The sequence below is a fragment of the Chaetomium tenue genome (assembly GCF_020726465.1).
Source record: "Chaetomium tenue strain MPI-SDFR-AT-0079 chromosome Unknown F5144scaffold_4, whole genome shotgun sequence".
NCBI classification, from domain to species: Eukaryota; Fungi; Ascomycota; class Sordariomycetes; order Sordariales; family Chaetomiaceae; genus Chaetomium; species Chaetomium tenue.
Window position 1 is genome coordinate 4,555,249 of NW_027117332.1, and position 15,297 is coordinate 4,570,545.

The 15,297-nt window shown below is 55.5% G+C and overlaps 6 protein-coding genes across 6 annotated transcripts; 4 read left to right on the top strand and 2 right to left on the bottom strand.

The window, feature by feature from the left end:
- The first annotated feature begins 633 nt into the window (after positions 1-633).
- F5144DRAFT_261957 (uncharacterized protein) lies at positions 634-2,868 on the top strand. The gene is made up of 4 exons (XM_066783546.1): positions 634-1,011; positions 1,143-1,218; positions 1,595-1,858; positions 1,913-2,868. The coding sequence occupies exons 1-4, from the start codon at positions 824-826 to the stop codon at positions 2,600-2,602; spliced, it is 1,218 nt and encodes a 405-aa protein (XP_066643894.1). The 5' UTR covers positions 634-823; the 3' UTR covers positions 2,603-2,868.
- An 877-nt stretch (positions 2,869-3,745) lies between these two features.
- Positions 3,746-5,156, top strand: F5144DRAFT_651256 (uncharacterized protein; the record flags this gene model as incomplete). Its single annotated transcript, XM_066793023.1, has 1 exon — positions 3,746-5,156. Exon 1 carries the CDS (start codon positions 4,188-4,190, stop codon positions 5,154-5,156), a length of 969 nt encoding a protein of 322 aa, XP_066643895.1. The 5' UTR covers positions 3,746-4,187.
- A 312-nt stretch (positions 5,157-5,468) lies between these two features.
- On the bottom strand, positions 5,469-6,404 carry F5144DRAFT_651266 (mitochondrial K+-H+ exchange-related-domain-containing protein; the record flags this gene model as incomplete). The annotated part of the gene is made up of 2 exons (XM_066793024.1): positions 5,469-5,907; positions 5,968-6,404. 2 exons carry the CDS (start codon positions 6,402-6,404, stop codon positions 5,469-5,471), a joined length of 876 nt encoding a protein of 291 aa, XP_066643896.1.
- Positions 6,405-7,326: 922 nt separating this feature from the next.
- F5144DRAFT_534580 (uncharacterized protein) lies at positions 7,327-9,326 on the top strand. Its single transcript, XM_066787018.1, has 2 exons — positions 7,327-7,927; positions 7,990-9,326. The coding sequence occupies exons 1-2, from the start codon at positions 7,804-7,806 to the stop codon at positions 8,976-8,978; spliced, it is 1,113 nt and encodes a 370-aa protein (XP_066643897.1). The 5' UTR covers positions 7,327-7,803; the 3' UTR covers positions 8,979-9,326.
- A 748-nt stretch (positions 9,327-10,074) lies between these two features.
- On the top strand, positions 10,075-12,694 carry F5144DRAFT_603478 (Cullin; the record flags this gene model as incomplete). The annotated part of the gene is made up of 6 exons (XM_066791281.1): positions 10,075-10,136; positions 10,205-10,274; positions 10,341-10,357; positions 10,416-10,498; positions 10,551-12,442; positions 12,506-12,694. 6 exons carry the CDS (start codon positions 10,075-10,077, stop codon positions 12,692-12,694), a joined length of 2,313 nt encoding a protein of 770 aa, XP_066643898.1.
- A 581-nt stretch (positions 12,695-13,275) lies between these two features.
- F5144DRAFT_613130 (uncharacterized protein) lies at positions 13,276-14,617 on the bottom strand (the record flags this gene model as incomplete). Its single annotated transcript, XM_066791738.1, has 4 exons — positions 13,276-13,375; positions 13,846-13,920; positions 13,972-14,366; positions 14,451-14,617. The coding sequence occupies 4 exons, from the start codon at positions 14,615-14,617 to the stop codon at positions 13,317-13,319; spliced, it is 696 nt and encodes a 231-aa protein (XP_066643899.1). The 3' UTR covers positions 13,276-13,316.
- Between the last annotated feature and the right edge of the window lie 680 nt (positions 14,618-15,297).

Sequence of the window (15,297 nt, forward strand, 5' to 3'; positions counted from 1 at the left end):
CGCAAAGTTCAAGTACAAAAACATATGACAAAAACGGTCGTCACACGCTGTATGTGAATTGCCTTATCAACTTGGCTTGGATGAGAGAAAACCGAGCAAAATAAATTCAAGAAAAACAAATCGTGTCAAATACAAAGTAGACTTTTGAGCTTCCGAATGGCTTTCTTTTCCTTGTTCTTCTGGAAGGTTTCGGCGCCTACACTGAGAGTTCGGCTTTTTTTTTCCCAACCGGGCAGAGTCCCGTCATGCATTCGCAGACCCTTGCGCCCTGCACTTCCATGTGGGTACGTACCATCCCGCTTGCTTTCGTCTGTTCTTCCACTTGCATCCTTCGTTTCTTCAACACCCATCGACAAAACTTGTGACAAACGGACACCGCTTCGTTACAATTCTTGCCGTTCTCCCAATTTTTTCATCACTCTACTTGCGTGACGCATTATAGAAACCCTGACATCGTAGTACAGTCACGACAGGAAACCAACGGCTCTGTGTTCATTGTCGTCTTCTTGAGTCGCTCGCCTCACCCTCTCCTTCGTCCTTCCAAGTGCGATTGGCGCATCAGACTACTTCACTTTGATTTCGATCTATCTCTGGATTTTGGGCGCGACCCATTCACTTCCAGTGCCTTGCCGGCGCGTCCTTGATCCCCGCTCAGCCTCGGCCTATTTGGACCCGGACCACGACCTGACCTGACCGCGTTTTTCGAACGCCGTCCAACCCCTTTCAACAAACTCAAACCCGAGACACCATCAAGCTGGCTTCGATACCGACTCCAGATTTTTCTGAGTTTGACTCGTTGGTGACACTACACCCTGATTCCGTTATGGATGAACCGAAGCTGGACAGCCTGCCGCCACAGGCCGTTGCGGCGCTGGATGCCGATCTAGTCTCAGCTTCGGGGCCCGGCTCAGAATCAACACAGGACTCGGCATCCCAGAACCTCGTGCATTCTCTGCCCGTCACCCCAGCGCTTGCCACCGGCAACCCCCTTGCAGACTCTTCGCAACCAAGGTTAGTAGTACTGTGGTGTTTGGACGTGATACTGGAAGATGCCGGTTGTGATGGCAAAGTGTGGGCTATCAACGGGCAGCTCTTCTTCTCTGCCCCTTGTTCTTTGCTAACACCGCGTTTGTTGTTCTCAGACCTGTTTCAATTGCGCCCGCTATGTATCCGGCAACCTCAAACGCCAGCACCCATCCTGCTCCGGGTGGAAGTCCTGTAAGTTCCAAGTTGTTCTTCGGTCGATTCTCACTTGTTTCCCCCAGTCTAGAACACCATTCACGCCTTACAATGCCTCCACAAATGCCTTTCACGGCCATGTCCTGACCAAGCTGCTCATTGGCTCTCTGCCCGTGAGCTGCATTGAGCATGTGGTGGGGCGCTCGCCAAGCCCACTGGCCCACGCTAGCCGTTTATCTGTTGATCCCCACCTTCCGGTTTGCGAGTCGACTTGGTCAAAAAATTTCCTTATCACCCGAACACCCAGGCTTATCATCGCGGTCCGGGCCACCACTTTATCTATTCCCCATCCCCATTTATCGTCCCCTTATCTCCCATCTAATCTCTCCCCGTCACTTATATCCTTGTGTACAAGGCGGCGCTTTGCGACGCATCGCACGGAACTATGGCGACCATGGCTAACCATGATCGTGCGACTTCGCAGGCGACCTGCCAGAACTGCGAGACGCACACCACCCCGCTATGGCGACGAGACGAGACCGGTGCAGTTCTCTGCAACGCCTGCGGCCTCTTTCTCAAACTCCACGGCCGGCCCAGGCCCATCTCGCTCAAGACGGACGTGATCAAGAGCCGTAACCGCGTCAAGACAATACGGCCCGACCTCGCCAAGCAGAAAAAGGTAGGCTGTCTTCCCCCCCGATTGACCGGCTCGCTTGAGCCTAACCGTGTACAGGCACAGGCGCAAGCACAACAGCAGCACTTGGCTCAAGCAGGTGACATGAACGGTGCAGACCTCGGCGCTGTAAACGGTGTCCGTAGGGCGTCGCAGAAATCTGCCAATGGAGTCCTGGACGACACACACTCTCCGATTTCCCGTACCGGCACCCCCACCCTCTATGCCTCGCACATAGCCCCCATGTACCAGAACCTCGAGGACCAGTTCCAGGCTCAGCAGTTATCCGGGTTTGGTGGACCCGACGGCCGTGCCCAATCGCCATTGAACGGCGACCGCCTCGACATGCCGCAGACAAACGAACAGATTCTTGCGACCAATGCGAGCTTAAAGACGCGCGTGAGCGAACTCGAAGTCATCCAGGAACTGTACAGGGGAAGGATCCAGCAGCTGGAGCAAGAGGAAGCGAACCGACAGGCACAAGAGAAGAGCAAGTCCGAGGCCAATGAGCAACTTCACACGCAGCTCAGTGTCATGAACGAGTCGCACGCGCAGCTGCAGAAGGAACTTGAGGAGAGCCACAGAAGAGAGAACATGCTCAAGCGAAGGCTCGACGAGCTCGAGGTCGAGCTTAAAGAGGCCAAAGAGTCGCTTGACGTCCAGGACAACAGCCGTGCTAAAAAGCCCCGTCTCAACGACGCTGCTCCCACCGCAGAGGAGGCAGCATTGGCCTCCCTGCCGGAGTCATAGGCCGATTCCATCCGGGTACGGATCGACGGACATCTAGTCCAATTTCCTGCATATGATGGCTACGCCTAGCTTAGTTTGTCGCTCGTGTGCTCCTCAGCCTAGCAGCACTTCTGTTGATTTGGCCTACTTGAGGCGGCACCGTGGTTAATGGAGCTTGAGCTCGGCATGGTTTTATACCTGCTTTTTCAGCAACACTAGGATTTGCCGGCAGGTTTGGACGATGGTATTCTCTCGGTATCTATTTGCCTGCCAGGTTGGATTACCGTGCATTTCCCACGACTTCGGCTAAGGACCAGCCCCTCCGCCGGCACCTCTAGGCCTGGGAAGGCGACAGCCAGCCTGGGCAAAAGTCGCCGGTGGTCCGGAGGCTGTTACACAGTCCCTGCGCATGATCCTCTCTTTTCACGGATTGAGGTGGGTGGTGGTATAAAATATGGATTGGTTGGAGTTGGGAGTACAGCGGCATAGGCGGGTTAAGGGCCTTGACCACTCGGAATAAAAGGGTGGGGAAAAAAAACCACACTGCTGCGTTCATGACATGTTTAGTTTTAATGTCAAAGTTGGGCTGCTGGGACACCTCTCGCATGCCTCACCTTGTTTATCGTTGGAAGAACGGTCCCACTGCGTCCTTGAAATCACGCGTTTTCGCTCTGTTTCCTGTACCGGGATTGGTTGCAAGCCAAGGAAATTATATCCCCCCGTGCCCCGTCTGTGCAACTTGATCGCTGCACGATCAGATCCGGTTTGAAGTGTAAGACGAGATATCAAGTTTTGGTGTTGAACAGAGCGCCCACAGATCTGATCAGCAACAGGGTTCTTGCTCGCTAACGGATCACTTGCAGCCGTTGCAGCACTAGCGTAGCGCCTCATCCCAGGGGATGCATGCATGATTGTTTGCATTGTTGGGTTAGCACGTCACCGAGGTTATCGGGATTCGGGCTTGGGAAGCGAGGAGATAAGGAACAAGGGGCCATACATAACGGTTGGTACGTATATTCGAGGGGTTAAGAGGACCAGCCAAGAGACCCAACAATATGGTTATTGGCTAGGTGTTCGGACAATACTGCCACCCTGGAAATGCTGGCCATGTTCGAAGCAGGAACAAGACCTGCCACGGCCAACAAGACACAGAATACGAGTGTGAAGGTGTCACTGTCGGTGCCGTTCGCTTGAGTCTCCAAGTTGGCCATCCTTTGCGGCCCCCGGTTAGGTTATCCCCATTTGGTACCTCACAGCTCATCTCACGAGTCATCATGGCATGGTGTTATGCTTCCACGTCATCCTCGCTTGACCACGTACATGTCCCCAGCACGACTGGTCTAAGGAAATTGGACTTTCCAAGCCTTGGCCCGTCACAGATTATCTCCGTCGTCGACTTGCCGGTTACATGCGTACATTCCTGATGGTGGCGTGGCACTCACCCACGCCTGTTTCACCCTACGAAACTCCGCCCCATGCGCCGCGTCCCGGCATCAGGGCCAGTCGCTCCGCGCATCTAAACTCCCTGCAACCACCAGAAACTGTAGATCTTGCGATGACCCAAAAGTTCTACACCGCATGACCAAGATACCCTCAGAACCTCGACATGCCGGCACAACCACCACCGGACCGACGCCGCTACGCCCCTCTCGTCCCCTCCCCTCTCAACCCGAACACCTATCTCAACGCCATCAAAGTTCGTCAGCAGCAACAGCAGCGGCAATCCACACTCAGAGCAAAACCACCAAACGCCAACCCATCCAGCCTCCCCCAGCAGTATGCCGCCCTCGCCCACGCAAGCCCAAATGAGCGCTTAGTCCGGCAAAAGGCCGCCGCCGCCTGGCGCTGCGAGACACTGCGGCATTACGTGCTATTGAAACCCCATCCCGGCGCCGAGCACTTCCGTAGCAGCAACCACCACCACCTGATCGACTTTGCTGCCAACCCTCCCCCCACCCCAACCAGCAGCAACCCCGGCCACAGCAACCATGGCCATAACAACCATGAACACAACAACAGCAGGCACAACAGCGACAGCAACGGCCCCAAAACCAAAACACCACCCAGCCCCCCAACCTCCCCCACCGCCCAACCGCGCCCTCAACCCTCCCCAACCCGTGTCTGGCTCCCAGCACCAACCCCCTACACTGACCACACCCCCAACACCTTCGACGAGGATATATCAAGCGACATCGGGCTGGGCATAACCCCCGAACCCGAAGGATACCACGACCATGACAACGACAGCAACAACGAGGGATCCTTCCCGCTAACCTCGCCCTTGCTGTCACCCACACTGCTATTGCTGGGCGGGTCGGGGTCGGGGTCTGGTTCTGGATCGGGGGGGATGGTGTTGCCGTTGCATGGGGGTCCGTTGGTGAAGAAGCGGGCGGGGCGGCGGAGGGTTGGTGGTGGTGGTAGCGGTGGCGGTGGTGGTGTTGGTAAAGGGGGGGTTGGTGTGCGGCGGGTGATGGTGGTGGTGGCGTTGTTTTTGGGGATGGGGTTGGTTCATGGGTTGGTGAGCGCGTTCGGGAGCGCGGGTGGTGGTGGGAGGCCTCCTCCGGCGGAGAGGTGAGGCTTTTCGGGGGGGTGGTGATGATGGTGGTGATGGTGGTGGGTTCGGCGGAGCAGGCACTTCGCCGGGCGGTTTCACGGTTGGGGTGTGAGAGGGGCCGGGTGGGATTCACGTAGGGGGTGCGGTCTGTGAGAGAGTCGAGTCGAGTCAGATTTAAGCCGTGTAATCGTCCGCCCATCCGCCATCCAGCATTCGCATAACTGTCATGAGGTATCAAACCAATAACTCCACCCGGTCTAACGCTCCAACTTATCCACCCCACCCCGGCCACCGTAGTGGGATATAATACATGGTTCTATCATTTGACGTTCATTACGAATTTTTCTCGTTTTCGTTGGCAGCCTCTTGGGCCTTCTTCGCAGCAACCTCAGCGCTGCGTTTCTTAATGGCTGTCTCGACCTGCCATATGGCTCTTTCAAGCTCAACTTCCAGTTGGGGTAGGTCGAGAGCTTGCGTCATCCTTTTGCCGTTGGCTTGCGACAACAGCATGGTCTCACCGTCTGGATCCTGTGCGCCATTCGGAGAGGCGGGATCGAGATTTTCGACGATTTTCTCGTCGGAATTTGTTGTCCGCTCGGGGGTGGATGGCAGGGGTTCCTTTTGCGCGGCATATACCGCATCGACGACGGGAGATGGCGTTAGGGCGAGGAGGTTGTTGTTGACGAGGAATTGGAGGTGTTTCCCGCCAGACAGCGCTCGCCAATGCGACCAGGCGCGATAGACTAGGTAAAAGAAGGGGAGGTTTGGAATGCTCCAATAAACAATGTGTTAGCCAGCCAACTCGTGGACCCGAGAACCGGTGTGAACCTACACCGGAACGATGGCAACAGGCGCTGTGATGGGCATGCCCACAAAGCACCATATCAACCTCTTCTTATGCAGCGCCTCCCTCTCGGTTGCCAGCGACTTCAGGATTTGGGGCACCTTGTCCATCGCCAGCAGGCTCTTGGGGTAAACCACCTCAACCTTCTCGGCGCCCTTCAGCTCAACCTGCCTTCGGCGCTGCGATAGTGGAGGCACCGACTTGAGTCCCCATTCCTCGTAAGGGATGCGCCGGAGGGCTTGGTTGCCATAGTTGACGACCGATTTCTGCCAACCCTTTTCCTGCTTCTCCCAACCCGACCATGTGCGCGCAGCCTTGGCCTGCAGCCAGTTGGACCAAGTTGGTTTTTCCGAGGCTGGCAAGTTGAGGTGCTGGCAGTATAGCAGCGTGCGCCTTGTCGAGATGGGCAGTAGATAGAGGCGCATGGTGTTGCGCGTCGAGGGAGGCCTCGGCTGCCTTGCGGGGTCTATCGCAAAAAGCCAAAGTCGACCAAAAGCCAGTTGGTCGGCGCCCTTGTTGCTGTTATGGGCCGCGCGCGAGGGGAAGAAGAAAAGAAAAAAGAGAGGAATCCCGCGGTGTTTAGGCCCAGAAAGAAAGATCGCGGCAGCGCATCTTGTACTTGAAGATGTCAATGGTCTGGATGCGAATGGACGACTGGTGGTGGCAAACAACCGCGCGTTCCCAAGACAGAGCCAGCTCTTGTTGCAGAATATTTTGGGTAAGCTTGCTGGGATTTTGAGTTCCTCCCACCAAAATCAGTGACGCAGATGCCATCAATCTCTCATCGTGAGTGGCCAAAATGGTGTTTAAAGTGGAGTGACAGGGTGCATCAAGGCCCCATGTCGACAAAATGTCAAGCATTTTCCGTCTCAACCCCTGTTATCCTCCGAGCCCCTGGGACCTAAGCTCCATGAATTCACATGCCTTACATGCCCAATGTGGAAGTGCGCGGGGCCAGACCGGAGGCCTGCAAGGCAGACACTGATGAAGGGACGAGTTATCGCGTTGCAAGTTAAGTTTTCATAAGTCCAGGGCTCATCCAAAGAAATGTGTGTTTAAGCATGCATTGGGAGATACCTATGAAACTCGACTCCTGGACTCGAAGGGTGGCGAGCACAACAATGGACGGAATGCGGTACTACAGAATGCGCTGTCAACAAATGCTTTTTTCCCATTGATATTTTCTTGGCTTCTTCTAGTGATTTGTAAGAATCCAATTGAATTATTTATCTCAATATGAAATGATCAGGTGGGCTGTGAGCAAAGTATAAACATAGCTTTAAGAAACAGCATCAACAGCGAGCACATTGCGTGGCACATGAACAGCATCCACTGACTAAACAGCCTGTCGCAGTTGTCGTCATCGCTCGGTTGTGGTTAAGCTCGTGGATCCGGTCAAAAACATTGGTCCGTGCCGCCAGGGGTCTCGCCACTGAGGAAAGATGGAACTGGACCCAGCAGCCCAGGTGCTGCCGCTGCCAAGTCTGCGCTGACGGCTCAAAAACCGACCACCCTAGGCCAACATCACCCCAACCACCGCGCATGCTCGAACCAAGGCGGCCAGTTCGGACACCCGACACGACGGAGTCGGGTAACCCACATTTCCAACCCTATTCATAGCGATTGCCGCATCATGCAGCGACACATTCGGGTCTCGCCCATCCTCATTCTCTCGTCCCCTCCAGGCCGTCAACCCTCGCGCTCCATGCGAAATCCCCGTTGCCAGTCTTGATGCGCCGAGGTATCGCTACTTGAACAGTCTTATTCGTCGCCCACCTGCCCCCTTTCTACCCTCAACCGTACTGGGCATTCCCAGCCTCGGCAATGGCAACTCCGGGCCAGCCGCCGTCAAGTTCACATCACTCTGAGCCACGACCGTCGACCAGGTCTCAGAGCACTGCTGGACAGTCCACGCCAGCCCAGCGCCGCTTCACGCGGACCCTTCCAGGTAAGAATACCACCATCCCCACGCGCTATGATGGGCCTATAACGCTAACATTGACGTGACAGCATGGATTGATTCGTACGAAACGCGATACGGCACCCCGGCGGAGAACCAAATTTACGCTCTGACCTCGCCCCCTCCACGCGCCCTACCAGCCCATCACAACCATTCGCCAAGCCACGCGCAGAGGAGAGTGTCGAAAGATGGATTCGTCTACGAGAACCCGGCTGTGCTGGGGCTAGAGGGGGCGCGGACATCAAGGGCAAGGCTACGCAAGTTGCTCAAACGCGGTGATGGCTCCGAGAGGGGGAGGAAATGGGACCACTTGCGCACTGCCGAACCCGTCATTGTGCCGCGCTTCAGCCGGGCGACCCCGGACTCGCCGTGGCACAGCTACGTGCTGTCGTCTCGATATGGCCGCTTACCGAACGAGGAGGCCGAGATTGTCGATCCCGAGGTGCTGGATAAGATGCAGCCGGATTTCAACACCCCGGTCGAGATCCGCGACGCCAACGGCGTCACCGGGAGGAAACAAACACGAAGAAAGGTGCTCTACAAGCGGCTATGGCAGATCATACTCCGACACCCGCTCGTCCCTCTCGCCTTCCGCCTAACCGTGCTCCTCACCTCCATCGTGGCGCTCGCTATCTCGGCCAGGATATTCGAAATCGAACATCAAGAGGAGGAGAGCGACCGCTCGTCAGAGCTAACGCAGGCGATCGTGGCCATCGTGGTTGACTCCGTTGCCATCCCCTACATCGGCTACATGACATGGGACGAGTACACGGGCAAGCCGTTGGGGCTGCGTGCGGCCAACCAAAAGATCGCCTTGGTCCTAATGGATTTATTCTTCATCATTTTCAAGTCGGCCAGCACGGCCCTTGCCTTTGAGGCACTGGTCTACCACAATTCAGGAGACCGACAAACAAGGCAGTACAGCCAAGCACTGGCCGCTTTTCAAATGATCGGCCTGATAGCATGGAGCTTCACCTTGGCCGTGAGCGTTTTCCGCTTGGTACAAAAGTTGGGCGGCGGTGATGATGACGACAAGTAAATGCATCTCGATGAACGGGGATGAGAGACTTCGGCGGGAGGCTTTTTGTTAGACACTGGAGTTGGTTCTTACTGTATATTTCTAAGTTTTCCTTTATACTGGTATACCCCTCAGCGTCGATGACGACAACATTTCTTTTTAGTATGGATGGAGCATGCCAAAGATGGCACGAGAACCCATCGATTACAACACTAGATCGTACCAGGTATGCATTTACATGTGTATTTACGAAAATACGCATGTGCCGTATTCTCTAAGTCCTGCATCCCGATTTTATTTTGCACTATACTATGAATAGAGCGCGAATATGTACAATATCTCTGTTGCAACACCGGGACTGATGCTGGCTCGATCTCTTCTCAAAACGGAAACAATCCTCGTTTTTGTTGGGCGCAGAATTGCCGCGTCTACCAGGTTAAGCGCGGGGTGGGGCGCTTGCTAGCGGCTGCGCTTAACCTTGCATGACCCAGCTGCGTTTCGCAGGCAGAGTTGGGCCCAACCCACAGGTGGGTCTTCCTGCCTGGGACCTTGAACCCCCCCAGAGCGAAGCAAACAGCGGAAAGGCAGTGCAGTGACTGGAAGCTGCCTTGGACAGCCGACCTGTTCCGTACAACCTTCAACTTATCTGCCCTCGATCGAGGCAACTCTCCGACATCCACCACAACCATTTCACAGACCGTCTACAGCATAAAAACCAACTTTATTCCCGCTATTTCTGCCGGACATCGACTTCGATTGCCAGCCTCGCAACGCTCCCCCGCCACTCTGGGCCCCCACATCTCAATCTCGCGGAGGGAGCCCGAAGGCTTGCCTAGCATTCACAACGCCCTCAAGTAAGCTTTCCTGCCTCGGCGTCTCGTTCGCCTTTTCCGTCCGGTTGTTACACAGTGCGACAACCTGAAAACTGGAGGCGGGGTCCGGGAGGTTCACGCCACAGAAGCTAACCGACCAAAACAGCCCAAAACAGCCCTCCACAAGCGACTTCACCGATTCGACATTGTCCCTCTCAAAGCGACCTGTCCCCTAGCCCTCGACCGTTTCCTCGATCTCTTCGACGCGCGATAAGACTGCGCTGCAGCAAAAAGAGAAGAAGAAAATGCCTGCCGTAGGCTTCTCGGGGATGCCCCCGCAGCCCGTCAAGGATGACATCGACACTACGTGCGTGACCTAACCACTATCGCTTCCGTTGGAGGCCACGGCGACGGACAAACACTGATGGATTATAGATGGTCTTATTTGCAAGATGGAATCACCATGATTATGATGAACCTTCAGCAGGGTATCGACCTGCAAACAGTATGTGCTATTCGCCTATGCTGTTCATGTTCCTTCAAGTCGGGCTGACACTAACCCTTCGCGCAGTACATGGGGATCTACACGTCAGTTTGACTCCTATCTGACTCACGTGCCTTTTCGCCGGCAACTGACGGTTTACAGAGCCGTCCACAACTTCTGCACATCCCAAAAAGCGGTCGGCTTCGCCCTACAGAGCCACGTTATCGGATCGTCTCAGCGGGGCGGTATGTGCTCCCGCCCTGCTGCTTGCCCCCTGGTCGCTAACATCCTTCTTAGCTCACCTTCTCGGCGAAGACCTTTACAAAAAGTTGTCGGAGTATCTATCCGACCACTTGAAAGGTCTGGTCACCGAGTCGAAGGCCCACACGGACGAGGCGCTTCTGTCATTCTACATCAGGGAGTGGCAACGCTACACGGACGCGGCGAAATATATCCACCACTTGTTCCGCTACCTCAACCGCCACTGGGTCAAGCGTGAAATCGATGAGGGCAAGAAGCACGTCTACGATGTCTACACCCTGCACCTTGTACAGTGGCGCGATGTCCTCTTCTCCAGGGTCTCGGAAAAGGTCATGGCGGCCGTCCTCAAGCTCGTCGAGAAGCAGCGCAACGGCGAGACCATCGAACACAACCAAATCAAGCAGGTTGTCGACTCGTTTGTTTCGCTGGGCCTAGACGACGGCGATTCTTCCAAGACAACTCTCGAAGTTTACCGCTTTCACTTCGAGCGTCCGTTCCTTGATGCCACCAAGGTTTTCTACGAGAACGAGAGCAAGCAGTTCGTGGCCGAGAACAGCGTTGTGGAGTACATGAAGAAGGCCGAGGCACGCCTTGACGAGGAAGAGGAGCGGGTCAAGCTGTACCTTCACCCGGACATCGGGATCCCTCTAAAGAAGGCGTGTAACCAAGTACTAATTGCCGACCACTCCACCATCCTGCGCGACGAGTTCCAGGTTCTCCTCGACAACGACCGGGAAGAAGACATGGCACGCATGTACAGCCTCTTGTCGCGCATCCCCGACGGCCTCGACCCTCTGAGGACAAAGTTCGAGAGTCACGTGCGGAACGCCGGTCTCGCCGCCGTCGCCAAGGTGGCATCAGATGCCGATAAGCTGGAGCCCAAGGTCTACGTTGACGCCCTGCTGGAAATCCATACCCAGTATCAAGGACTGGTGAAGCGGGCCTTTAAGGATGAGCCCGAGTTCACACGGTCCCTTGACAATGCCTGCAGGGAGTTTGTGAATCGCAACGAGGTCTGCAAGTCCGGGTCTAATAAATCGCCCGAGCTGCTGGCCAAGTACACCGACGTGCTCCTCCGGAAGAGCAGCACGGGTGTGGAGGACGCCGAGCTGGAGACCAGGCTCGTACAGATCATGACGGTGTTCAAGTACATCGAGGACAAGGACGTGTTCCAAAAGTTTTACTCTCGGATGTTGGCCCGTCGCTTAGTCCACAGCAATTCGTCGTCGGACGATGCCGAGACCAGCATGATCAACAAGCTCAAGGAGGCGTGTGGGTTCGAGTACACCAACAAGCTGCAGCGTATGTTCCTGGATATGCAGATCTCCAAGGATCTCAACTCTGGCTTCCGGGAACACGTCCAGACTCTCGGGACCAAGGGGCTCGACTCGTCATATTCGATCCTGGGCACCGGTTTCTGGCCGCTTACGGCGCCGGGGACCAACTTCAACCCCCCCGAGGAGGTGTCGGCAGACTGCGAGCGCTTCAGCCGTTACTACAAGAACAAGCACGAGGGTCGCAAGCTCACGTGGTTGTGGCAGCTGTGTAAGGGTGAACTCAAGGCGAACTACGTCAAGAACGCCAAGATGCCCTACACATTCCAGGTGTCGATATACCAGATGGCCATCCTGCTCTTGTTCAACGAGAAGGACAAGAACACGTACGAGGAGCTCGCGTCGGCGACGCAGCTCAACAACGAGGCGCTCGACCCCGCGCTCGGCATCCTCCTCAAGGCCAAGGTCCTCAACCTCGAGCCCGGGAGCAGCGGGGGTTCCAAGGTCGGCCCCGGCTCCAGCTTTACTCTTAACTATGAGTTTAAGAATAAGAAGTACCGCGTTAACCTCAACGTGGGCATGAAGTCGGAGACCAAGCAGGAGGAGGCCGAGACCAACAAGACGATTGAAGAAGATCGTAAGCTGTTGTTGCAGGTATGTCGTCGATCCCGTTCTCCCCCCTCATTTTTTTCAACGTACTGACACGCATATCCGCAGTCGGCCATCGTGCGCATCATGAAGGCACGCAAGCACATGAAGCACCAGCAGCTTGTCAGCGAGGCCATCAACCAGATCCGTGCCCGGTTCGTGCCTAAGGTTAGCGATATCAAGAAGTGCATCGAGATCTTGCTTGACAAGGAATACCTTGAGCGCCTGGAGGAGGATGAGATTGGCTATCTGGCCTAAGCGATCATCCCGACGAGCTTATGGGGGTTTATAGCGTTACCCTGCCCCTCCTTACGTACGTACAGATGAAAAAGGTTATCTTTGCATGGGCGGCCCAGGGGGCTGGCGGAGCGGGAGGGGAAAGCGGTTAGGCGATGGATAGTATCTGGCCTGGCCTGGTCCGGCCGGCCTGGGTTGGTGCGGTAGCGCGGTGTGCTTGCGGCATGGCATCGGAGGGACGGTACTAGTACTATGGTATGGGTTGATGAATTATGTATGAATACCTACAACACGACACAACACAGCAACGGACCAAGCGGTCGCTCTCAGTCGCGCGCTTCTTCTATCAGTTAGGGGAAAGAGGCCGAGGAGTGGGTTTATTATGTATGGTATCTGATTTCCATGCATGAGGTTGTTTGCCATCGAGAGCGAGATTCAACCCAACCTAATGTATGTACCTACGTGGTCTAGGCTAGCAAATCCATGCACCACATGGCACGGGTTGTGTGTATGTACATACAGCCTAGGCTCCGCTACGACTTGACTGCTAGTTAGCAAGAAGGTCGAGTTCATGATGCGGATCGACAAGGTTCTGCACAGTTGTTCGAAGCAGTACGATTCAGAATTCTTCTACACTAGCATATCATGCAGCTACCTGGTCATCGAACTCGTGGTAACCTTGCCGACCAAGCCTGGTGTGTTCTAGCCGGGTTTGGTAATTACCCTAGGCAGAAGCATACCACATCCCGAAGACTCTCATGCATTTTGTAACCATAACGCTCACAGAACCCGAAAGGTCCCGGTCTTTGAACCGTGAATTATTCGGGCAGCTCGTATTACCCCGTATGACATGAATAAGGGCTTGGAACGAGAATGGGATTACCATCGCGGACCACGTTCCAAAACCAGCATCATCATGTTCAGGCGAGGGTCAGGGGGTTGTTGTTGTCGTGGTTGTTAGGTCAGGGAGGGGTTAGGGTTGGAACCGCAAGGAAGAAGAGATGTTGACATGCGTTACACAGTAGTTACAGACCACCAGCGTGCCTGCGTACCGTCGTTACGAGTCATGCTTGTATCGCTCTTCGGTCCGAGAAAAAGCAAGGGAGGAGCGAGTCGGTGTCCGATTCGCCAAGTTGAGGAGGCTCCTGCAGCCGGGCGTTTTGGGAACTGACGATGGGCGCCGTTGCTGCAAATCACCTCGAGCTGCATGCACTGGCTGCGCATGGCCACGCCTTTTTGGGGGTCTCCTGGGAGATTTATGGACTCAATTAGTTATGTCGAAGCTCCACCCGACCGACCTTTTGGGATCAGTTGTTTTTCCCACGTTGACAGGAGACATCTGCTGGGAAATGAACCCGGGAACGCTTGGAGGCTCCCGCCCGACGACGGCTCCAACCACTTCAATGGCCGGCGATCAAGCGCCTGCTTGCCCAGCTTGCCTGCCAGGGGCCCTGTCCAGCTCGCCGAACCGACTTTCGGTGGCGCCCAACCGGTCTGCGGCACAGTGTCCCGTGCCTTTTCGGCGACAACTGCCGGCAGTTGCCTCCAGGGGGAGAAGGCTGGCTCCTTTGGCGGGCCATTCGGTGTGCATGCCGCGATCGGTTGGCGCCGCTCGGCTGCGAGTTCAACCTCGCCTTGGAAGGGACGTCCCAAAATGCGCATATCCTGTCTGGCGCGAATCTGGAGTTCCGAGCTTGCCGTCGGGTGTTGGTGTCGGCCGCATTGGGGAGATCCTTTCTTTTGGGCGTGTGGCGGGCCTCAAATACCGTTGGCGTACCCCTGACCGCCGGTCTGTGAGTCCAAGCAGGCGACGATCATGTTGATGTTTCCGGGCTCCTCTCGAGGGGCTGAAGACACGTGGTTGTCGGGATTGAACCCCCGGGGAAGCGGCCCAACGGGACTTCTTCTTGTCCATGCTGGGGCACTTCCGCGCCGCAACACCATGTTACTTCCGTAATTATCCACCATATATGATGGGCGGAATGCACAATGGGTGACCCGAGGGAGGACATGAGACGTCACACTTGTGACTGCAAGCACCCCCGTACGGATACTTTGTACTCATGGATGTTCCACGTGTCTTGGTGCCGATGAACCCGCATTATCGTGATACCTTGCGGCGTTGCGAAATGTGGATGAATCCATGCAGACCTGGAAATCAAAAAGATCCGGGGTCCAAGGCTGGAGCAGCGCAAAACAGCGCCTTGGCACATGGGGCGGCTGCCACACCATCAAAATCAACCCATCAGAGCAGCAGCCATTGAGCTGGGACTCGGCCAGTTGGCATGGTTGGCTCGTGGCTAGCTGGGGCTCGGGAGGCTTGGGAGGCTTGCACGGATTGCTCGCTGGCTTGATACGTCAACTAGTTAAATGGGTAATTAACGCGAGAAAATCTGAAAAAGAAGGCTTTCCAATCATGGCAGTTCAACTTGGCAAGGAGCAGTGTCAGATTTGATGAACTGAAAAAGATGTCGTGTCCGTCAGCATCCACTGTGGAGCAAGATCGACACCGATGACAGAAAGGCGACATTGGCAGGGCCAGGAAAAGCTGATGCAGGGTGGCGGTCAGTGCTCAAGGAGCCAGCATCCGCAATTCCCACCTTGGGGTGAGGGGGGTGCATTTT

Bases quoted from the DNA above. Each gene is read 5' to 3' on its own strand.
- F5144DRAFT_261957 (XM_066783546.1), top strand. From the start codon at position 824: ATGGATGAACCGAAGCTGGACAGCCTGCCGCCACAGGCCGTTGCGGCG. The intron at 1,219-1,594 runs GTAAGTTCCAAG...CTTGTGTACAAG, and splicing joins CTGCTCCGGGTGGAAGTCCT to GCGGCGCTTTGCGACGCATC. The intron at 1,859-1,912 runs GTAGGCTGTCTT...AACCGTGTACAG, and splicing joins ACCTCGCCAAGCAGAAAAAG to GCACAGGCGCAAGCACAACA.
- F5144DRAFT_534580 (XM_066787018.1), top strand. From the start codon at position 7,804: ATGGCAACTCCGGGCCAGCCGCCGTCAAGTTCACATCACTCTGAGCCA. The intron at 7,928-7,989 runs GTAAGAATACCA...TTGACGTGACAG, and splicing joins CTTCACGCGGACCCTTCCAG to CATGGATTGATTCGTACGAA.